The sequence below is a fragment of the Choloepus didactylus genome, chromosome 5, assembly GCF_015220235.1.
Source record: "Choloepus didactylus isolate mChoDid1 chromosome 5, mChoDid1.pri, whole genome shotgun sequence".
In the NCBI taxonomy this organism is placed as follows: Eukaryota; Metazoa; Chordata; class Mammalia; order Pilosa; family Megalonychidae; genus Choloepus; species Choloepus didactylus.
In genome coordinates this window covers 28,288,040-28,313,309 of record NC_051311.1, presented here as the reverse complement: position 1 = coordinate 28,313,309, position 25,270 = coordinate 28,288,040, and the positions used below count along the sequence as shown (strand labels likewise).

Genomic DNA, 25,270 nt, shown 5'->3' with positions numbered 1-25,270 from the left:
TTTATGTATAGCTTTGAATTATCCACACTAAGTTCCAATGGATAGTAATGATGATCTAGACATCTGCTTTTGAAAAAGCTAGAAACAGCATCCAGGGATTCTCACCAGGGATCCAAGATGGCAAATTAGGAGAGAAAGAACCAAATTCCTCTGTGAAAATCACTAGATAAAGGACAGAAAGTGCTCCAGAACACCAGTTCCAGGGTTCTACCAGCTGTGCAGGACTTCGACAACCACAGCGAGTGTGTACTTGGAGAAACCGAGAGGCTGCATTTAAGACGGTTGAGAATTTGGCCCGGAACACTGCCGGGGAACAGGTGGCTGGAGCCAGCTGACAGTGCAGAGGGGAGCAGCCTTCCACACCCCAGGCACCCTCCTCAGTACCTGGCATGGATGATAACCCTTTACAGACCCAAGGCCAAGAACCCCCATGCCAGGGACTGGCTGTTGGAGCAGGCAGACGATTGCGGAAGGGGGTAGCTTTCCATGCCCTGTGCAGCCACCTTTGCAGCTGGCTGGGAGACAACCCTTCACAGCCCCATGGCTGAGAGCTTACTTGAGGGAATTCAGGATTCCGCAGGCTTGTGACAGTGTCTACCGTTCCTGCACGGAGGCCCACGGTGTGCACAGCCAAGAGGCAGGGGTGCTACACCGAAGTGCCAGGAGCCCTCACCCACGGGCTCATGAGCACACAGAAGCGAGGGACCGTGGGGTATTTGAGCTGGAAGGTGAGACGCGCAGCTCTGCAGCCCCAGAGTACTCTACCCGCAGGCCCGGGAATGGCTGGGACCGCTGTCCTGGAGCAGACTCCCTGCCAAACTGCAAAGGGCACGCCACTCCCCCCCCACCTCACCCCCTCACAAACACAGGGCTGGCAGTCCCCAGTTCATAAAGAAAATTGGTATACTGACAGAAACTCCACAGGGTTTGGATGCCCACTCAATGCACAGACAAAGTTGGGGAGAACTGGCTTGAGGGTAAGAGGTGGCTCAGGAGTGCCAATTGTTGTATCTGCTGAAAGGTCAGGGAAAGGGCACTCCATCAAGCTATAGCTTTGTCAAATTACAGATAAATGTTCAAATAATCCTGCATATCTTAAAAGAACCGTATCAAGATAAGCAAATGCCAAGAAGCGAAAAACAAGAGAAAATTATAAAGCATATGAAGAAACCACAAGACATGGAAAACTCAAAAGTCCAAATTAAAAAGCCAGAAGAGACAAAGAACTTGGAGCAATTAATCAAAGAAGGACACATAAACATCAGTTTCATGCCTTAAGATATAAAGGCCATGAAGAAAACCCTAGAAGAGCATAAAGAAGAATTTGAAACAGTAAATTTAAAAATAGAGGATCTTATGAAAATAAAACATACTGTTGATCAAATTAAAAATATTCTTGAGACACAAAGCAACAGATTTGAAGAGGTAGAGGAATGAACTGGCGAACTCAAGGATAGGTGATGGAGAGTGAAAGCACAAAAGAACGAATGGTGAAAAAAATTGAAAAATTTGAAATGGATTGCAGGGAAATGATGGACTACATGAAGTGCACAAATATAAGAGTCACTGGTGTTCCAGAAGGCAAACAGAAGAGTGAAGGGCTAGGAAGAGTATTCAGAGACATTGTTGGGGAAAACTTCGCAACTCTTCTAAATGACATAAATACGCAAATCAAAGATGCCCAATGAACTCCAAATAGAATAAACACAAATAAACCAACTCTGAGACATATTCCGATCGGACTGTCAAATGCTGAAGAGAAGGAGAGACTTGAAAGCAGCAAGAGAGAAGTGATTCACCAAATACAAGGGAAACAACATAAGACTAAGTACTGACTACTCAGTGGGCACCATGGAGGCGAGAAGGCAGTGGTATGATATATTTAAAATACTGAATGAGAAAAACTGCTAGCCAAGAATTCTTTATCCAGCAAAGCTCTCCTTCAAAATTGAGGGAGAGCTTAAAATTTTCACAGAAAAACAAATGCTGAGAGAATTTGTTAACGAGAGACCTGCCCTACAAGAAATACTAAAGGGAGCTCTATGGTTGAGTAAAAAGGAAAGCAGAGAGAAGTCTGGAGAAGGGCACAAAACTGAAGAATTTTGGTAAGGGTACCTAAAAAGAAATAAAGGTGTGGGGGGGAATAGATCTGACAACTAAAAACCAAAGGATAAGATGGCTGGCTCAAGAACTACCTTCACAATAATAACATTGAATGTGAATAGATTAAACTACCCAAATAAAGATTTAGATTCGCAGAATGGACTACAAATATGAACCATCAATATGTTCTTTACAAGAGACTCATCTTAGACCCAGCGACACAAAGAAAATGAAAGTGAAAGGACGGAAAAAAATATTCCATGCAAGCTACAACCAAAAGAAAGTAGAGGTAGCAATACTAATTTCAGATAAAATAGACTTTAAATGCAAGGAGTCATAGGAGACAAAGAAGGACACTATATACTAACAAATTGGACAATTCACCAAGAAATAACAATTATAAATGTCTATGCACCCAATCAAGGTGCTCCAAATACATGAGCAAACACTGGCAAAACTGAAGGAAACAATAGATGTTTCCACAATAATTGTAGGAGACATCAGTACATCACTCTCTCCGACAGACAGATCAACCAGACAGAGGACCAATAAGGACACTAAGAACCTAAATAATGTGATAAACGAATTAGACTTAACAGACTTATATAGAGCATCACATCCCAAATTACCAGGATATACATTCTTCTCTAGTGCTTATGGAACTTTCCCCAGGATAGATCATACACTGGGGTGTAAAACAAGCTTCAATAAATTTAAAAAGATTGAAATTATTCAAAGCACATTCTCTGACCACAATGGCATGCAACTAGAAGTCATTAAGCATCAAATATCTAGAACACTCACAAATATCTGGAGGTTAAACAACACATTCCTAAGCAATCAGTGGGTCAAAGAAAAAATTGCAAGAGAAATTTCTAAATATCTAGAGACAAATGAAAACGAGAACGCAACATACCAAAACTTATGGGATGCAGCAAAGGCGGTATTGAGGAAGAAATTTATAGCTCTCAATGCATACATTAAAAAGGAAGAGCGAGTTAAAATCAAAGAACTAGTGGAACAACTGAAGAAGCTAGAAAATCATCAGCAAACTAATCCTAAAGCAAGTAGAAGAAAATAAATAACAAGGATTAAAGCAGAAATAAATGATATGGAGAAAAAAATAGAATAAATAAAACGTCTGAAGAGGAAACTGTAGGCCAACAAACTAGATAATTTAGAATTAATGGATAATTTCCTGGCAACACATGAAAAACACAGACTGACCCAAGAAGAAATAGAAGACCTTAACAAACCAATCACAAGCAAAGAGATCCAATCAGTCATCAAAAAGCTTCCTACAGATAAAAGCCCAGGGCCAGACGGCTTCACAGGGGAATTCTAACAAACTTTCCAAAAAGAACTGACACCAATTCTCTTTAAACTCCTTCAAAAAAATTGAAGAAAATGGAACACTACATAACTCATTTTATGAAGCCAGCATCACTCTAATACCAAAATCAGATAAAGATGCTACAAGAAAGGAAAACTACAGGCCAATCTCCCTAATGAATATAGATGTAAAAACTCTCAACAAAATACTTGCAAATTTAATCCAAAGACCATTAAAAAAATCTGAAGGAAACAAGTGGGCTTCCTTCCAGGCATGAAAGCGTGGTTCAACATAAGAAAATCAATCAATGTAATACAACACACTAACAAATCAAAAGGGAAAAATCAAATGATCATCTCAATAGATGCTGAAAAAGCATCTGCTAAAATTCAGCATCCTTTTTTGATTAAGATATTTCAAAAGGTAGGAATTGAAGGAAACTTCCTCAATATGATAAAGGACATATATGAAAAACCCACAGCCAGCATAGTACACATTGGTGAGAGACTGAAAGCCTTCCATCTAAGAACAGGAATAAGACAAGGATGCCCAATGTCACCACTATTATTCAACATTGTGCTAGAAGTTCTAGCCAGAGCAATCTGGCAAGACAAAGAAATAAAAAGCATCCAAATTGGAAAGAAAGAAGTAAAACTGTCATTACTTGTAGATGATATGATCTTGTATTTGGAAAACCCTGAGAAACTGCTGACACAGCTATTTGAGCTAATAAATTCAGCAAAGTGGCAGGATGCAAGATTAATGCAAATAAGTCAGTACTGTTCCTATACACTAGATATGATGCAACTGAAGAAAAAGATTCCATTCTCAATACCAACAAAAAAAATGAAGTACCTAGGAACAAACTTAACCAAGGATGTAAAAGACCTCTACACAAAAATTACATAACTTTACTAAAAGAAATAAAAGGGGACCTAAAGAGATGGAAAAATATTCTGTGTTCATGGATAGGAAGGCTAAATGTAGTTAAGATGTCAATTCTACCCAAACTGATCTACAGATTCAATTCAATTCCAATTAAAATTCCAACAACCTACTTTGCAGACTTGGAAAAGCTAGTTATCAAATTTATTTGGAAGGGAAAGATGCCTCGAATTGCTAAAAACATTCTAAAAATGAAAAACGAAGTGGGAGGACTTATACTTTCTGACTTTGAAGCCTACTATAAAGCCACAGTAGTCAAAACTGCATGGTATTGGCACAAAGATAGTTATATTGATCAATGGAATCCAATTGAGAATTCAGAAATAGACCCCCAGATCTACGGTTGACTGATTTTTAATTAGGCCTCTAAATCCACTGAACTGGGACAGAATAGTCTCTTCAACAAATGGGGCTGGGAGAGCTAGATATCCATATCCAAAAGAATGAAAGAGGACCCCTACCTCACACCCTACACAAAAATTAACTCAAAGTGGATCAAAGACCTCAATATAAGAGACATTACTGTAAAACTCCTAGAAGATACTGTAGGGAAATACCTCCTAGACCTAGTATTAGGAGGTCGCTTCTTAGACCTCACACCAAAGTATAAGCAATGAAAGAAAAAAATAGATAAATGGGAACTCCTCAAAATTAAAAGCTTCTGCACCTCAAAGGAATTTGTCAAAAAGGTGAACAGGCAGCCTACTCGATGGTAGAAAATAACTGGAAATCAGGTATCTGATAAGAGTATCTGATCTACTGCATATATAAAAAAATCCTACAACTCAACAACAGTACAAACAGCCCAATTATAAAATAAGCAAAAGATAAGAAAAGACATTTCTCTGAAGAGGAAATACAAATGGCCAAAAACACATGAAAATATGTTCATCTTCACTAGCTATGAGGGAGATGCAAATCAAGACCACAATGAGATATCATCTCACATCAGTAAGAATGGCTGTCATTAAACAAACAGGAAACAACAAATGTTGGAGAGGATGTGGAGAAATTGGAACTCTTATTCACTGATGGTGGGACTGTATAATGGTACGGCCACTCTGGAAGACAGTTTGGTGGGTCCTCAGAAAGCCAGACATCAATTTACCCTATGATCCAGCAATTTCATTTCTCAGTATATACCCAGAAGATCTGAAAGCAGTGACATGAACAGATATCTGCACACCAATATTCACAGAAGCATTGTTCACAATTGCCAAGAGATGGAAACAATACGTCTTTCAACAGATGAGTGGATAAACAAAATGTAGTATATACACACAATGGAATACTATGAAGTCGTAAGAAGGAATGAGGTTATGAAACATATGGCAACATGGATGAACCCTGAAGACATGATGCTGAGTGAGATAAGCCAGACACAAAAAGAGAGATATTGTATGTTACCACTAATGTGAACTGTGTGAAAAAATGTAAAATAAATATCTTTTAATGTAGAATATAGGGGACCTAGAGATAATCAGAAGCTAATAAAGGAGGAACAATAATCTAATATGCACAGCGATGAGAATGAGAGTGATCTTAATGGTACGGGAATGGTCAGGTGTGACTATGGTTCGTTAATGGGATTATAAGTTATCAGTGATGAAATGAAGGCAAACATGTTTGTAAATGGTTATTTAAAGGCATGTAACCCACAGGGCAGCAACACAAAACTAAATTAAGTATAAGCATGACATACTTATAAGGTATGACACTGGTGCAGAGGGTTAACAACAGAATGGTACAGAAAAACTACCCATTATGTATTAAAGACTTTATTTAATAGGAGTATCTTACCAACTCTTCACTAATACTAGGGATAAATAATTAGCAGCTGATAAGAGTTGTACAATGTATTATGTTACGATAATTGTTTAAAGTTGAGAGTAATGATGATTGTACAACTAAGTGAAGATAATGTTAGAAAGTGACCATTTATCTTGGGATAGAATATACTAAGTGAAGTTAGGAACCCTCTACTTAATAAATCAAGCCCTCGACTTGAGGCTTGCTCTTGTGAAATTTAGGGGTGTAAATGGGAGACTGAGCCCTCCTATAATTATGCCTAAAGGCACCTCCAGGGAACCTATTTTGTTGCTCAGATGTGGCCTTTCTCTCTCTAAGTTCAACTCGGCCAATAAATTCATTAACCTCCAACCACTCCCCCAACCCCCAGGAGGGACATGACTCCCAGGAGAATGAATCTCCCTGGAAATGTGGGATATGATTCCCACAAATGAGCCTGGTTCTGTCAGTGAGGGATGGAAAATGAATACTTGACCAAAAGAGGGGAAAAAGAAAGGTAATAAGCTGAGGTCACAGTGGCTGAGAGATCCCAAATAGAGTTGAGAGGCTATCCTGGAGGTTTCTCTTATGCAAGCTCCAGTTAGATATCCCAAATGGCCACAGTATGCCATGCCCTTACCAAAAGTAGTCCCCAAAAACCTAGGTCCCTACCTGAGATTCTGTAAAAGATTCACTCACTGAGTTTTATCTTTCAAAAACTTAAATCCACCAGTGTTCCAGACAAGTCCTAAAATCCAGCGACAACAGCCTCTTTAAGACCAACAATCAGATGCAGCCTTCTTCCCCATACTGTCAACACCCCCTTCAATATGAACAAGTTAGAGTGCTCAATGCCTAGACACCCCTGAAGATGGAGAAAGAGATTAAGTGAGAGGAAGGGGTAGCAACAAACAAGATAAGATTTAACAAAGGTCTATGAATACTTAAACTTTATATAATTATATATATACATATTTTTGGATGCTGGGATGTTGGAATGGCTGGAAGGAGGTAAATGACACGGTGGAACTATAGCCTATAGCATCCTTTGGGATTTGTTCTATTGTTACTCGTTGAATTGTGCCTTGAAGGTCTTCACCTTTCTGTATATACCTTGTATTGCTTAATAGGGAAGGGACTGAGACTGTGGAACTGTAATCAATAACAGTTTTGAAATTACCGATATAACTGCTTGTTGAGCTATACCTTGAGAGTTGACACCTTTCTGTATGTATGTTATGTTTTACAATAATGGAAATGACTGAAGTCATGAAACTGTGACCCATGATATTCTTTGAAATTTGCTAAGTACTTGTGAAATCATATTTTGAAAGTTATCACTGTTATGTATATATGTTAAAGTTCACAATTTCAAAAAAAAAAAAAAGCATCCAGGATGGGAGCCTGGCAGTCCCCAGGGAAGCAGCCGCCATGGGAGCTGCCGCCACCTCGGGCCTGTGGGGTGCCCCAGGACAGCTGAGAGGTAGCAACCCACAGCTACTGCACCACCTGCCCGGGAGCTGATCCAGCCGTCAGTGAGCAAGCTGCCCAAGCTGTGTACAGCAACATCCTGTGCACCCTGTGCAGCTGAGGCAAGATCCTGCCCAACAGCCCCATGCTCAACATGCACCTGGTCAACAGCCACCACCTGCAAGATGGCTTAGTAAATCCAACAATAAGGAAAATTCTGAAAACTGTACCAAAACTCTACTGTTGTCCAACTGAAGGATGCCCTAGAGGCCCTGACAGACCGTTTTCTCAATTGTCTCCTGTAAAACAGCATTTTATGTTGAAAAGAAACGTAAATGTAGTAAGTAAGTAATAAATGCAGTAAGTAAGTAAGTATAGCAATTCTTATGGTACTGAATAGGACTGAAAAGACACATGGAGGATTGTGGCAAGACCTTCCAGTGCACAAGTCCTTTTGTCAGCAGAACTGCCTTGTAGTCACACATCTACCAAACTGGTCGTGAGATCCCTGCTGAGCACCGGGATCCACTTATCAAGAAAGGAAAATGGAGAACTCCATGATTAATAAGTTGTCAAAAAGACCATCAAATCACTGATCGAGAAAACTAACCTCTAGACCAGACCACTCAAGAACTAGAAATTTCAGAAATAAAGCTTCCTTTGAAGACTCTTGCAGCACTAATGCTGGAAAACACTTTTACAAGACCTCCAAGACATCCTCGGAAGTTGCTTTTACCAGAACCCAAAATGGCTTTGGTTCAACTGCCTGTCATGCAGTTTTCTCCTGTGCCTTCTCTGTGCCTACCATGGCCGACTCCTCAGCCCAGCCTGTGGTAGTGGGTGTTGATCACCAGGGCTCTGCCACAGGCGCCGTTCACTGACTCCCCTTGTCCATAGGAACCCCGATCCTCAGCCTAGATTCAGAGGCTTCTTCTCTTAAGGAGAGCCTACCTCTCTCAAAAAGTGTGAGTTCTGTTGCTGTTGGGCCAATTAATGTAAGTGATAAAGTGAACTTGGGTAAAAGTCCACCCACTACTTTACAATGAGAGAAAACATGTCAGAAGAACAGCATTCCTTCCATCAGTGTGTAGACAGATCTGTCTTATGCCTCACCAAGCTTCATGCCGTCTGCACAGTGTGCTTCTCCAGATCCCTCTGTATTGTCTTGTCCTCAAACTGATTTGACATTTGGTTCTCAATTTTGCTTCCCATTAATGTTCATACTCAAACTATGCTACCCAGTTCTAAAGTAACTTCATTTATAGCCACTCAGACATGTTTTTTTGGATGCTTGTTTCTAGTCAGGTGAGATCTCCAGAGAAACTCAAACCAGTGCAGTACAAAGTTCCACAGATGACTGGGTACACACGGACCAAGCAGTAATGTGTGCAGACTTGTTTGAGAATGCCCTTCATCATATAGGGCTTCTACAGACAATATTATAAGCAACGGTTTGTTAACAGAGACTATAATTCATGGTTTGCTCCCTCAGAACCACCTGCAGACTTTAAATCAAGATACTGGGAAATCTGCACCAATTTTATAAACTTTAGTGAACAGAATAGTATGCTTCCTTCACAACACATGACAGATAATCAGACCCAATCCAAAGATTTATTAAGCAATTTAGAAAACATCTGTCAAGTAACCTGCCAGACAGACACTGGATAAACTAGTCTTTTGTCTGATACAAACACTGGACCCAATACACAGGTTCCATCTGGCCCAACCCAGAATCTTAGAATAGATTTTGATACTAAAGAGTTCTTTTTGGCCTCAAATATCCAAACTCAAACAGAAGAGTGAACTCAGCAATATGAACAATGAACCAGTCTTGGAATTCTTGGACATACAGACCCAAACTGACTTTTTACTTATAGACACCTATGCTCAATCCTACAGTTGTAGGGGGAAATGCCAACTTCTTAGGCCTTGAAATATGTGGTGTGCAGACACAAACAGACTTCAACTTCTTTTTAGACAGTAGCCCCCATTCACTTCTGGGCAGTATTCTGAAATATGCCAGCTTTCCCATGAGCACTGATTCACCTAACACAGAAACACACAAAAGGGATTTCCACCAAAAACCTGCTTTAGAAAGCAAAGTTCAGTTGAACAGTACAGAAACACAGACCATGAATTCTGGTTTTGAAGCCCTGGGGAGTTTGTTTTTCACCAGCAATGAAACTCAAACAGCCAAGAATGACTTCCTTCTAGTCGATTTGGCCTGGAAAATGATGGAGTCTCAGTTCAGTTCTGTGGAAACCCAGACATGTGTAGAACTACACATAGTCTTCACCTTCTACTAAAATCCACTTGCAGGACGGCATTTAGTTTTCTTCTGGATTTAGAATATAGGGAAAGGGGACAACAGTATTAGCTACTGAATGTAGTTGTTTATGCAATTACTTAGACTCTTTGCCGTTCTTTGCCTTTTGTACTCTTAACACGTGAAATTTGTGTATAAATGTCAGTGTATTGTAAAGTGTGACGTTGATCTTAAAAAAAAAAAAAGGCATCCAGGCCCGAAGTTATTAAAACACACACACACACCCCACTATTAAAATTACACACACCAGAATAAAATGAAAATGTGTTTGATAAAAAAGAGGCCAATCTTGTCAGGGACTATTACTTCCCTTCAAGGTCTAATAACATGGCTTAATGTAGGGGACTGCATTTTACTACTATAAAAGTTGCCTACATAAAGGCATAATTAATATTGGCAAATAAATTGCTTGTAATATGACTACAGTTCATTTACTCAGTGGAAAAAATTCATGATGTAACTCAAACCTTAAGAAATATTAAGAAATACACTTCTCTAACCTCAACTTACAAATTTATTGCTATCTTTGTACGTTTCATAAAAATAATAAATATAGCATATAGTTGACATTTAAATGCACTACATGCATGGGTAAATGAATGTTGTTCCTCCTGAGAAAACAGACTGAAGTGCAGTGAAAAGAATTTTTTTAATTTAGCACCAAATGGAACAGTCAACAAAATGCTAACTCTGCTGGACAGAAAACATTAGTTGTTAAGAAAACTTTCACTTCTAAATTAATACCCCATTATCTAAAATATTAATTGTACCAAAGGGTTCCCAGAGTTTTAAAGATGTTTACTTACTTTAATGTCTCAAGTCCAACATTAAATCAGTAGTATTTTAAAATATAGTCTTAAATCCTAATTATCTTCCATTAGATTGATTTTTTTCAGACACCTTTCTCTGGTTGTTTTTTTGCATGGTTAAGCAAGAAGCCAATATTTCAGACTCCCTATCTATTTTTCAGATTGTTTCCTCTTTAAAGGGAAACGCTCTTTTATTTTTTCACTCTGTGGTATCAGTTTAACAGAGAGGAATGACACATAGTTGTAGAATCAACACATACTTGTGGAAATGTTGTAGAAACAAACATTGCATGTCCCACATTTAAAGTTTGTTAATGTCCCTTTCTCTCCCTTATTGCAAATTTTAAAGATCTCAAGTCTTTTCTCTCTCAATGCTAACTAGTATCATTAATGTACTTATTTTGAAACTATGTGCAAATGAAAATGAAAGAAATCTCTAATAAGGTACAAATGTCCCTCTTTCCTTATATCTTCAGAAAAACACATCATTCTACATTAAAAGAAAAACCTGTCCTTGCAAATGTCATTTCTAGTAAAGACAAATTGTAAAAGGATTGTAATTCTGAGATTAATACTACGTCCTATGAAAGTAACTTCTAATTTGTATAATTTGTAATTCTGGTTTTCTTATTTAATAATTTGTTGCCTGGTGAAAACATTCAAATTGCCATGTGTTTTCTGAAATGTATAAATACTTCTCAGTTTTTTTTTCATGAGAAGACCACAATTAGTTCCCTTTTCTCCTTATAGACTTACAAATAAAAACAAATTAAGAAAGCCTATGAGTTGAGTTTGTTTATACAGTTTTAAAGCCTAACCTCATTAAAATTTTCATAGTGCATATTCAGTAGTTTCTTGAATAAAATACACAATTAAATGCATTTCCTTCACTCACAACTTTGGTGCATCCAAATCCTACCTACCAACTTTAGAGCCTGTTTCATGTTTCATCAAGGTGAGGTGCTAAGCACTGCCAGCAGAGGGCGGTGGAGGGACACTTGAGGAGGAAGGGTTTCGGGCTCCTGCAGAACACACATTTTTTTCTCCACAGCTGGGTCAGTTCCTGCACAGCCCAGGAACGTTTGGCCACCCCATGCTTTCTCTAGTGATAGACTTGCGCAGCTTTGGCACAGCAACATATAAAGCAGATAGCAGCTTCCCTTAGCTTCCAACAAGCACAGAGACACAGCACCTCCCTGCAGATGACCTCCCCCAGCATCCCAAAGAGCAGATTCTCAGTATGTCTTAGTAGCAAGTCCCCTCAATGGCTTTCTCCTCCATCCAGTGAATCAAGAGCAAACCCTTTCTAAGATCTGGTTCTTGGCGAGGAGGGAGGGGACAGCGCAGGTCTTCCTTGGGTGCTCTATTTTCACACTAGGAATTTGGGTTGCTCCTCATCTTCTACTCCTGTATACTTTGGAGATATCATGGATTCAGTTCCAGACAATCACAATAAAGTGAATATCACAATAAAGTGAAAAAAAAAAACAATAAAGCAAGTCCTGTAAATTTTTTGGTTTCCCAGTGCATATAAGTTATATTTACACTATATTGTAGTCTGTTAAGTGTGCAATAGCATTATGTCTAAAAAACAATGCACATAATTAAAAATATGTTATTGCTAAAAAATGCCAACTATCATCTAAGCTTTCAGCAAGTCATAATCTTTTTGCTGGTGAAAGGTCTTGCTTCAGTGTTGATGGCTGCCGACTGATCAGGGTGGTGGTTGCTGAAGGTGGGGTGGCTACAGCAATTTCTTAAAATTATACATATGAATTTTGCCACATTAATTGACTCTTCCATTCATGAAAGATTTCTCTGTAGCATGCAATGCTGTTTGATAGCATCTTACCCACAGAACTTCTTTAAAAATTGGAGTCAATCCTATCAAACCCTGCCACTGCTTTATCAAAAAAGTTTATGTAATAGTCTAAATTTTTGTTGTCATTTCAACAATGTTCACAGCATCTTCACCAGGAGTAGACCTGTCTCAAAGAACCATTTTCTTTGCTCATCCATAAGAAGCAACTCCTCTTCCATTCAAGTTTTATCATGAGATTGCAGCAATTCAGTCACATCTTCAGGCTCTACTTCTAATTCTAGTTTTCTTGCTATTTCTACCACATCTGCAGTTACTTCGTCCACCAAAGTATTGAACCCCTCAAAGTCATCCATGAAAGTAGGAATCAACTTCTGACAAAAACCTGTTCATGTTGATATTTTGACCTCTTCCTATGAATCACAAATGTTCTTCATGGCATCTAGAATGGTGACTACTTCCCAGAAGGTTTTCAATTGACTTTGCCCAGATCCATCAGAGGAACCGCTATCTATGGCAGTGATAGCCTTACAAAATGTATTTCTTAAATAATAAGACTTCAAAGTTGAGACTCCTTGAACCATGGACTGCAGAATGGATGTTGTGTTAGCAACCAGGAAAACAACATTAATCTCACTGTACATCTCCATCAGAGCTCTGGGGTGACCATATACATTGTCAGTGAGCAGTCATATTTTGAAAGGAATCCTTTTTTCTGAGCAGTAGGTCTCACCAGTGGGCTTAAAATAGTCAGTAAACCATGTTGGAAACAGATGTGCTACGATCCAGGCTTTGTTGTTCCATTTATAGAACGCAGGCAGAATAGATTTAGCATAATTCTTAAGGGTCCTAGGATTTCAGCTCTTAACAAGAGAGTCAGCCTGTCCTTTGATATTTTGAAGCCAGGCATTGACTTCTCCTCTCTAGCTATGAAAGGCCCAGATGGCAACTTCTTCCAATAGAAGGCTCTTTCATCTACATGGAAAATCTGTTATCTATTGTAATCACAGGATAGTAATTCAGGTATTTGCCTGTGATATATGTTCAAATAAAAATAACACATACTGATTTTCTACGCTAACAATTAGGTAAAAGACCATACACATTTTTTCAAAATTTGAATTAAGTTATTTATTAAACCCAGTTTTCTTGCTTCAATTTTATGATGCGATCCCATAAGCTAATAAAGTCTCATTTCACTAAGAATGATCAAAATTAGATAACAGGTCATAAAAATGTATACAGTAATCCTTCAGTTAACTTTAATTTCTAATTATCAAATTTATTTGTTAATCTAATTTTCTAGTAAAGTGAGCATTAAATTTATCTGTAGCTAGAGAACAAGTCAACAATCTACAAAAAGCTACTCATTCTTTAGAATTGTATTCTTAAATTGGCAATTTAGAATTTGAAAAGCCTTTTGCCAAACGAGAAAGTGGCTATGGAAAGTGGTAGTTTTCAAGGTATGTATAAAACAACTAGATTAACTTACCTAATTCAATTCAGAACTCTGTAACATTTAACCTTATATATCCCTTAAAACAACATGGAAAAAATTGTTTTTGTGCCTGATCTGAGTCAACCCAATTTATATGAGAACATGCATAGCTTGCTGAAAACAGTAGATAGCAGCTAAACATCTGACTGGAAAACTAGTTCAATGAACATATTCCCAGCCAGCAGTAACTGTGGCAACAACCAGTCATCTAAAAGAAAAAAATTACAATTATTTCTTCTTTTCCTATCTCTGATGTGGATGTTTGTGAACTAGGTATTTAATACCTTGGGAAATGACCATAGTTGCAAAAATGTAACAAACTACCAAAAATAATCTGCCTGGTTTTCCTAATGTTTCTTCACAAAACCGTATAAAATAAGTTTGTATGCCCTTACTTTTCTATAGCAAATTTGGCAAATAATAGTTTTGCTTTTCATTTTTTTTTGAAGTCAGAATTAATAAGTAAATTATATATATGCCTCACAGGATTTTGCATACAGATATACTTCCATCCTTACAATCTCCAAGTTTTCTAACTGCCTAGTAGTAAATAGCAGAAATGTAAACAATATAAAATATACCTAAGTAATAACTAGTAGTTTGCAGATAACTACATCTGGAATGTATCTTTTGGCTCTTTACCTTTCAAAGCTATCCTCTTCCAGAGTAATTTCCATGAATGTCTTTAGTTTTCTCTGAACTGTGGCTGCAACCTCCTTCACTTTGGAGCTCTTATGTTTACCTATGGGAAATTGTATTAAAAACCAAAGAAAAGATTTTAACACTACTATACAAAATGCTATACACTTGGGTACTTTGGATACCTAAGCTTCCTTATAATCCTGAGCTTCCTTACACTTCCCTTAACGTACCTAAAGTTACCTATTGCTCTGAAAATGGCAATTATCTCCTTCACATGGATATTTTTAAAATCAAATGAACATATATAAGTATTTTATTGACTATAAAGTACACTTCAAATGTGCATTCACATGAAGCAATTATAGGAATTACTCTATTTATGCCATCAAAGACTTACTGAATATATGTCTCTCTCAGAAAATGGCAATTACCATTTCAGAGAAAGTCATTTGTTTAGCAAATATTTCTTAAGTACCTATTCAATATTTATTAAATATTTCTTAAGTACCTATTTATTAAGCAAATATTTATTAAGTTGACATCCGCATCCCAGCAACGATCCTCACACCTTTTCATTAATGAACTTCTCCTCATTCTTTAGATCTGACTCAACTCATCATTCCCTTAAGAAAATGTTCCATGATGACTTGCCTAGGTCAAACTAGTTACAAACTATTATTATGAATCTCACCTATACTGTGCAATCAGGCTTATGGAAAGAGCTTGTAATGACAGGAACATTTTCTTATCTATAACATACTATCTTAAAAAATAATTTTCAACATTATTAAAACTGAGCAAAAAATATAGAAATTTAAAGGTAGTCAACCTGTAGGGATATTACTGTATTTATACTGAGATAAGCATTTCTTAGGTATCTCCAATTAGTTTTCCAGTACTATTTCAACTAGCTGGAATATTTAGAATAGGCAAGAGGAAGACTTAAAAGAAACAGCAGATTGGTTAAACATTAACAGCAAAACTTGCCATCATGAGCAAAAATAAATTCATAATTTTGTATATAGGTAATACATGACAAATCAATAGAAATTCAATTTGGCAGCATAGAACGAGAATACTTAAACGGGTCTAGTAGGGAAAGGTGAAAGGTGGTGAGGAAATACATTAAAGAAGAACTAACTAGTTAAAAAAAACGTACAGTATTAAGTAAGTAATGGAAGTCCAGGTAGCTGGAACTATGTTCAAAGAGCATGAGAAAGCATGGTGTACAAAGAAATTATAAGAAGCTTGATATAACCAGGGACTCAAACCATGTCATAATCAAATGTAGAGTTGAGTTTCCAAACGTTTCACTAGCAGTTTTGCGTGAAATATAGCTAGCAATATGCCAGATGATTTGAGAGAAAATTTAACAAACCTTTATTAATGGTCAAAATAATGTGCATGACAGCTGTAAGGCATACAATGCCTTCGATATCGTCAGAAGTAACACATGTCTTTAATTCATCTAAAAATGACCTGTAAGAAAAAAATTTTTAATATTTGAAATTAATCTATAGCATATACTCTAATACTAGAAAGATAAATATAGCCAAGATTCATTAATAACCATGAATTCCTGTTTTCAGTTAACTTGGGAAGGTGACTAAGTTTTTTCCATATTTTTCACTATGAGTTCACCAAATCATATAGGTAGGACATTAAAATCAGTTAATGCTGCTAAAAAGAGGACAGAAATGTTGTAAGTGAAAAAAGCCACAATATACACACACACACAAATATTTAATATGTAGTTGAGAGATAATTCACAGTTGCTAAAGATGATGTTTTTAAAATTTTTAATTGAACATACTTGCTATTAAAGTTCCATCTATAATCAGTCAATCCTGTATGTGTGCCACACCAAAAACAAAACAAAACAAAACAAAAAAACACCTTGGAATTTTAGTCAAAATGGCATATGGATTGGAGAAATGAGTAACAACTGTGTCTTGAAAGAAAATTATATTTGTGTTTAACTTAAGTATTTTTAAAGTATATATCATAAGAACTATTTCTCTATACATTAACACCATAAATGTTTCCTTCTAACTAAATTTTAGTAATAAGAATAATTAGACTATTCAGGTGAATACATACAACAAAAAGTTAGAATTTCTTGTGTATAAGCTTAACACTTATTTTCAGTAACTGATAAAATGAGAGAAAATTGTATGTAATATTTGATTATTTCTTTCATAGCAAAAAGTATACCTTAAAAAAATTTTAAGAGTAAAAATAAAGTAAAGCTGCTGAGAGAGCTTATAGCCACAATAAGAGTTTTAGAATATTAAGGAAAAAATTATTACCTCACCACATTTGAAGACTTTATTATTATTCCTATTAAACACCTTGAAAATGGTGGAAGGTCTGAAAGACACTCTGGTGGAGTAAGCTCTTCTGTATCAGAAGCCTACAAAAAAAAAGTTTCAAGTCAATAATTTGTAAATTAAGAGTGGGCTAATTATTTTGGGTTTTCTTCAACGTTTGAGAAGGGCCTTTCAGAAACCCACAACAATGATTTTTATTAAACTGTGGAAATTTCTTCAATAATTACAAATAAACTACAATTATATACAGAATGTCATAACAAGTCTTTTGTCAATATGATATCTTCTACAAATAATATGATTCTATGCTAAGCAAATTCAACTCTTTATTCTTAGTCTGTATCACAGTTTCTCAGTTTAGCATTATTGACATCTTGGGCTGAATAATTCTTTGTCGTAGAGTATTATCCCATACATTTTAGGATGTTTAGCAAAACCTCTGCCCTCATGCCCCTAGTTGTAACAAACAAAAATGTCTCCACAAGGTATCAAATGTCCCCTGGTGAGCAAATCACCCCCAGTTGAGCACTGCTGGTCTAGAGCCATAAGAACAGGGGTACTACTGAGATATATGTTCATTATTAGAAAATCTTAAGAATTTATACATGCTATTCATTATTTATGAATGAATGAACACATGCAAATGACTCCTGAAAGTCTAAATCTAGAATTCTTGTTCCATGAGGAAGCTTATTGCTTTGTTTTTTAATTCACTGAGGAGCAAATATGCCCATCCTTATCTTTCTACCACTATATCTAATGTTTGACTATCCTATGGAAATTTCACTTAGGCATAGCTATGAATCATCTCTAATAAGCTTTCCAATATTTCCTCTTCCAGGATTCACACTACAAATTTGGATACTAAAGTCAATCATCATATGTGAAATACCACCATTTCCCAGTAAAATGCCTACATTTAAAAATAAATGTTGCAATGCATCTGATGAGAAAAGACTACTGACTGTTAAAATAAAAATAATGAAAATGAGATTTTTAGCATATGTAGAAGCAAAATATATGACAAGAACACAGAGGTAGGAGAATACTAATTGGAAGGATATTGTAAGATTCTTATGCTGTATATGTACTACTATAATTTCTAAAGTTAGACTGTGACAAATTAAACACGCCTACTGAAATCTCTACAGAAATTATTTAAAAATTTACACAAAGGATGACATAAAGTCAACAGAGAAGATAAAATGGAAAAGTAAAAATTATTTGATTCATCTAAAAAGGCAGGAAAGGAAGAAAAGTAGGACTAAAAGAGCAGATGAGATTAAATGGAAAACAAACACCTAGATGGTAGACTTAAACCCAAACATATCAATAATTACATTAAAATAAAATGAACTAAGCATCCCAACTAAAAGGCAGAGCTATTCAGATTGGATTAAAATAAAAAAAACTCACCCATGTCTTTAAACATAAAGACAGATAGCTAAAAGGATACAGATAGATACACTATGCAAACATGAAACATAAGAAAAACTGATTTGGCTATAGTAATTAGCATCAGACAAGGTAGTCTTCAAGAGTTCAAGATCCAGAGATAAAAATAAAGAGGGATATTTCATAATAATAAACTGGTCTATTCTTTAAGAACTTATGAATTCATCAACAATTCATCAGTGAATTTAGTAATGATGCTGGATACAAAATCAATTTGCAAAAATCAATTGTAAAAGGGCATTTGTGGAAAACGGGTGACATTCAAATAATGTCTGTAGTTTAGGTAACAGTATTGATAAATGTTATTGCCTGGTTTTTATAACTGTACCATAATATGTAAGATATTAACATTAGGGGAAACTGGACAAGGTATATATGAAAATTCTATTTTTACAACTTTTCTGTTAATTCTAAAAGCTCAAATTTTTAAAAGTTAATCAACTATTTTTGTACACTAACAACTGGAAAATAAAATTTGAAAATATTTATGATAACATCTAAAAGCAAAGTTTTAAGGATTAATTAACACTGTATAAGATCTCAATACTGAGAAGTTAAAGAAGATCTCAATAAATGAAACACACAATGTTTTCATTTACTAGAAAATTCAATACTAAGATCTCAATTCTCAAGACTCAAGAAATTAACCAACAAATGATTTTTTGACATGGGCATCAGAACAATTCAATGGGAAAAAGAAACTTTTAAATAGATGGCTCAAACAACTGGCTATTGGGGATAAAGGGCATGATGGTGGAAGATCTCTACCCTTACCTTACATATACACCAAAGCTGAACTATAAAGCTTCTAGAAGTACAACACAAACAGTGAACCTTGTTGTAAACAATGAACCATAGTTAATAGTACAATGATAAAAACATTCTTTCATGAATTGTAATAAATGTATCACACTAATGCAAGGTGTTAATCATAGGGTGGTATATGGGAACTCTGTATTTTATGCACGAGTTTTCTGAGAATCTACAACTTCTCTGAAAAAAAATTTAAAAAATTAAAACGTAAGAGAATATCTTCATGACAATGAGATAAGCTAAGATTTTTTTAGAGAAGACACAGAAAGCATAAACCATAAAAATGATTAAATCATCTTCATGAAAATAAAAAAATATATCTGATCAAAAGACACTAACGAGAAATATTTGTCACACATGTATCAAAGGATTTGTCTCCATAATATAAAAAGGATTTCTATAATTCAATAATAAAAAGACCTATAACAATAAAAGATGGCAAAATAGTTGAACACATACTTCACAAAAGATATGTGAATGGTTAATAAGCACATGAGAAAATGTTCAACATTATTCATCAGGGAAGTTTAAATTAAAACCACAATTACATACTACTACACACACCCCCAGAATAAACTAAAATTAAAAAGACTTTTAAAAACAAGAAATGTTACCAAAGATATGGAGTAACTGAAACTCACACATAACCGATGGAGTGTAAAATGGTAAAATTTTGAAAAATTGGTGGTTCCTTTAAAAACTGAATATACATATTCTATACTATAGTATATATATGTACATATATATAGTTCTATATACTACTATTACTTGATATTTATCCAAGAAAAATGAAAACATATGTCCACATAAAGACTTGTACTCAAATATTCATAGTGGCTTTATTCGTAATAACTAAAAATTAGAAACAGTCCAGGTGTTCCTCAAAGAAGAACTGATAAATACACCATGGTATATTTATTCAATGGAATACCGCTCAGCAATAAAAAAGGAATGGACTACTTATACAAACCTTAACAAGAATTACTTTTAATATCACTGCTAAATGAAAGAAGAGAGACACAAAATACTAAGAATACCATGTGATTTCATTTATGTGAAGTTTTCGAATAGGCAAAAACTAATCTAGAGTTAGAAATCAAAATAGTCGTTTCCTCTGGGTAGGGGTAGAGAATTGACTGGGAAGGGCCAAAAGGAAATTTTCCAGGGTGACAGCAATTTTCCATATCTTGACAGATATGGGTTACATGACTATAAGAATTTGCCAAAGTGATCAAACTATATACTTAGAATATGTGCATTTCATTGGATGTAAACTATATCTTCATTTTTAAAGAGTAAGAAGAAAGGCAGTAGTTGTATTTATTACACACGACTGAAATTACTACAGTTCAATATTATGAAGTCATGGGTTTCCACGTATTGTGGAATACTCTTAGACTCGCTAGCAAGTTTTTGTTTCCCAGTTTCATGATGTTCCTTATCATAGCTCATACACAATCAAAACAATCTCAAGTGCTGCTTTTAGTTACACAGGTATAATTATTCATATAAAAGTAGATTACTACTACTAGTTAATTAAGCTCCACGTCAATTTTTTTGCATAAATTTGAATGAAATATTCAACAACTTTCAATCAGCACTAGACTAAGCCAAATCACAGGGAACAGTGATCACTAGATTTAGGAGTCTATAGTTTATTCAGTTTAAAAGATACTTCCCACTTTATGCCAAGAAAAGGGTACCATGAGGTTATGAGAGAAGTAATTATGGCTATGTGGAAAATTTTGATGGAAGATCCCCCCTATTGTCGATGGGCGACTCTCAACTAGATTAAAAATATTTATTAATACGAGGTTAACTGGAAGGAATAATTTGGTATAAACACATAAAATTATTATTTAACAGCGATTAAATTTTTACCAAGTTAGGAGGAAAATAATTTCAGACTAGGTGAACAATAGCTGATACAATTACTCAATAAATGTGTATTTTATATGACCATACTTCATTAAATGATCATAAATAAGAGTATCATACCATTAGACTACTTTGAGACTTTTGAAAGGTAAAATATCACTAAAGGATATTAAATGAAATGAATATTAGATATTAGGAAATTACCGTTAATGTTTTTAGAAGCAGTAACAGTATTGTGATTTGCAGGAAAATGTAATTTTTAGAGATGCATACTTAGAAACAGAGGGGTGAAATATTACTTTCTCTATAATTGTTTTAAAATACTTAGGAAAATAGATGGAACAAATAATGACAAAATGTTAACTGTTGAATTTAGGTGCTAGACAAATGGGTGTTCATACTCTTTACCTCTTTGTATGTTGGGAAATGGTCATAAGAAAAAGTCAAGAAAAAAATTAAAAAAAAAAAAAGCACTAAAAATTATCAATAAAAATGAACACATTTCTAAATCTCAGAAATGTAGAAAAAGCCAAATTATTAAAGCAAGGGACATTTTTACCTCATTGTTGATGCCCAAAGGTAGCCAATTATTTGCTTCCCCATAACAAATCATCATGGATCTAATACTTTTGCATTTGTCTAAACCAGGGAGCAGCAACCTTTTTCTGTAAAGGGCCAGATAGTAAATATTTTAGGGTTTGCAGGCCATATGGTTTCTGTTGCAACTAACTCAACTCTTTTGCTATAGCACTAAATCAGCCATACGTAAATGAACAGGTTGGCCATGTTCCAATAAAATTTTATTTACAAAGACAGGTAACAGGCCAGATTTGCCAACCCCTGATCTAAACGCATTAATTATTTATTTATAATTCTCTTCTATATAGCTCATTAGAGTAAACAGGTCCTAATTTTCATTTATGTATAATCTAGAACTTACTTTCCTAAACCAAAATGATCTCTCTTCAAGCTTTAAGAAGGGCCTTAAGTTCTATTTTATGTTTTAGAAGTTAGTTAACATCTTTTTATATTCATGATTTTATATTATAAAATATATAAATGTATATAATTCAGTCACAGTCCCTGTCAGATTTCATCTTTTTACATGGAAAACCTATATTTTTACTATCTTCATAAGTCACTATTCCATCCTCTTGTTCAATTATATCCTACAAGTGAAGAGGAAAAGAGTACTCTGAGTATTCCATGTGGTGAAACAGCTATTTGTTTTGGCTTGAATTATCCTCCTGATTATGTTGATCTTTAACCAAACAGACTAAAAATAGTAAAGAGAATAACAGGAAGATTAATAATCTTCCATTCATCTATAGCTACTGCTAGGAAAATAAGATAGCCCTTTATAGAGTAGGAATGAATAAATTATCTGTTTAAACTAATATAGTTCTAAATTCCTATGCTTTGAAATGCAAAAAAAAAAAAAAAAACAAAAAAAAAATTAATGCTGATAATACTGAAAGGCAGTCAAACAATTGTGAAATATTCCAAAAAACTCAGTCCAAGAGTATAGTCTTGCATTCTGCTCATTGCTAACTATAAATGCAATCATCTTTTCAGGGTAGAGAAATCTTTAGACATTAATCAACTCATTTAAACCTGTAAAATACAGCGAAAAAAAAACAAAAAACAAAAAACAAAAAAATAAAACAAACAAGTGTTCACAATGTAAGGACTAGTTTGAGTTTAATTAAGAGTGATAACATCCTTCAGATATTTTTCACATGACTCTGAAATATAAATTAGCTATTAAACTTTGAGGTACAGTTGCTAGGAAAACATACTACTACACACTGTTTCACCGAACTTCTGAGTTCTTAAAAAATACTTTGAAAAACAGAGAATAGCATCTTGTATAGTCAAAAAGAGAACAGAACTACACAGTAGTTTCAGGATCAATATATTTTACCTTTCGTAGTTTGTGACTTATCTCAACCACTGATGCAGCAATTAGAGTAGAAAGCACTCCCCGGTGAACAGGTGTATCCACATGCCAAGACTGAATGGTGGTTAGAAATTCATGAAGAGGTGTTTGAACAGAATAAAGTAGCTAAAATAAAACAGATAAGTTGTTTTTAGTGGAGCAAAAGTCATGGTTAAAAAGAAGTAAAACTGATTATTCCTATCATCCTCTTCCAAGATTCAAAGACTTATAAATCTGATTTTACCATTACCAATGCCCACTACTTCCCTTTCTGTTGCTGAACTTGAGCTAATTCAAATCTCATAAATACCATGGCAAGAAGAAGAAAAATATGACTAAAGCCCACTGATAATTTTCATTACATACATTCTTTCTCCTAAACAAAGACAAACCCTCAAGAAGAGAAGTCTCAACTACATTACAATAAGACATTAATTACAAAGCAACGTGCTCTGAATGAAGTTACATGGCCAATGCATGGTAGAAGATTTGGTGGGGAAAAAAAAAGTGTTTGGCAGAAATCATGTTACATAAACAGATCACAGATACTTGAAACAATTCATCAAAAACAGAAACATTTCAAATGAATTCAAATATGAAGCAGGCTAGGAGAAATACAGATGTATGAAAACCAATACTTCAAAATTTTAAGTGAGTCAAAAGCCTTTAATTACCTCTATCAGCAAGAATAGAGTAAAACTTAAAGTCATCAATATTTCATAACATCCTCCCATTTAAGAATTTTTTTAAAAATCTTCATTAAAAAAAAGAACATTCCATTCATATTTTTAAACCACTACTTAGAAAAGATAATGGCTATAATGACAATATGATTTTGTTTAGGAATTTATATTATTTTTAGGGAAGCAAATCTGGCATACAGGTCAATATCTTTTAAGTGAATTGGTTACTCAATAATCCTATTTCGTGTCAGTTTTCAATCAACAAAGGCAAACCAAAGGGGCCCCTGCAAGTTCACTGTGGCTCTCATTTTCAAGTAGAAGGTTACTATAAGATAGGAGGATAACCTATGATATGCTTCATATCCTATTCAGCAGATGCATTTCTCACTTTTGGTTTGTTTACCTGTACTAGTGAAAACCAGTGTCTAGAAAACCAGAGCTCTTGGTTCTTTCTGGTTACTACTAAAAGTTCAAATATTACCATTTTTTTCTAAGAGTTCCAAGCTATGAAAAGGGTTGGAAAGCAATACCTGAAATGATGGCATATAGGAATAATCATTTATACCATACTGCATTTCTTAAAACAGCCTTGTATCGAGCAAAAGCTAACTTAAATTTTATTCAAATAGACATTACTTCAATATACTTTAGTCCACAGCAATGGCTCTGAATTTCATCAAACAAGTAATTTTCATTTAACTATCCAATTCTATAAAAATGGTAAGTACCCGTAGGCCTTCTTCTGGTTGCTTTTTGAAGCTCCATGCAACACACTCCAGCATTTTCTGAAATACTTTCTGAACTGTGTCAAAAAGTATTACAATTTCTTCATTTGAGTCTGTTTTCTGAATCAAGGGGCTTCCAGTTATCTCTTTCAGAATGCCAAGAAGTGATGAAACGTAAAAAAATCCCTTCACTACAAAGAAAATTAGAAATATCATTTATCTAATCATGCAATTTAGTTGATACTACAAAATTTTCACTTTACACTTAAGTTATTATATAGTAGCTTAAAAGAGAATATTACTGGTAAGCCAATACCAAAAAAACAGGTAAACCAGATTAATGTAAATGAATAATTTACTCTACTTAAGAACTGATACCTTTAGTAACAATAAGTGTATTTGATGGAGTTACTAAACTAAGAAGTAACGTGAACATAGAGCAATTTAACAGTATGATTCCTCAAACATCTGAATTAAAGAATGTGTCTTATTTTCTCATACAATAGAGAAATCAACAACCAGATCCACTTTTACAAGTATGACAGGGATGATCTAAGATATGATTTGAGAATCTCACAGGCCAACTTTTTTAAATCTTATTTCTAACACACTGTAGCAGTTTATTCATTGTCTTTTTCTTCTGAATCATTGCCTTGCTGTGTTACATAATTTGGCAAAATTTATTCCTGTATGTAAGCAACTCATCCTTGA

General features: G+C 35.0%; 1 protein-coding gene and 1 pseudogene across 6 annotated transcripts in view; one reads left to right on the top strand and one right to left on the bottom strand.

Annotated features, from left to right (window-relative positions):
• The window catches only part of NCAPG2 (non-SMC condensin II complex subunit G2), a 107,000-nt gene that overhangs the window by 3,037 nt on the left and 78,693 nt on the right, over positions 1-25,270 (bottom strand). For 5 of the 6 annotated variants that reach the window (XM_037835710.1, XM_037835709.1, XM_037835712.1 and 2 more), the window contains 5 exons: positions 24,563-24,750; positions 23,137-23,277; positions 17,046-17,149; positions 16,115-16,215; positions 14,737-14,836 (listed from right to left, as the gene is read on the bottom strand). In XM_037835710.1, coding sequence (XP_037691638.1) covers positions 14,737-14,836; positions 16,115-16,215; positions 17,046-17,149; positions 23,137-23,277; positions 24,563-24,750 — 634 coding nt within the window. Of the gene's footprint in view, positions 1-14,736; positions 14,837-16,114; positions 16,216-17,045; positions 17,150-21,686; positions 21,878-23,136; positions 23,278-24,562; positions 24,751-25,270 lie in introns of those variants that run through there. The other variant, XM_037835714.1, reaches the window with a different exon arrangement.
• LOC119534727 lies at positions 390-10,901 on the top strand (annotated as a pseudogene).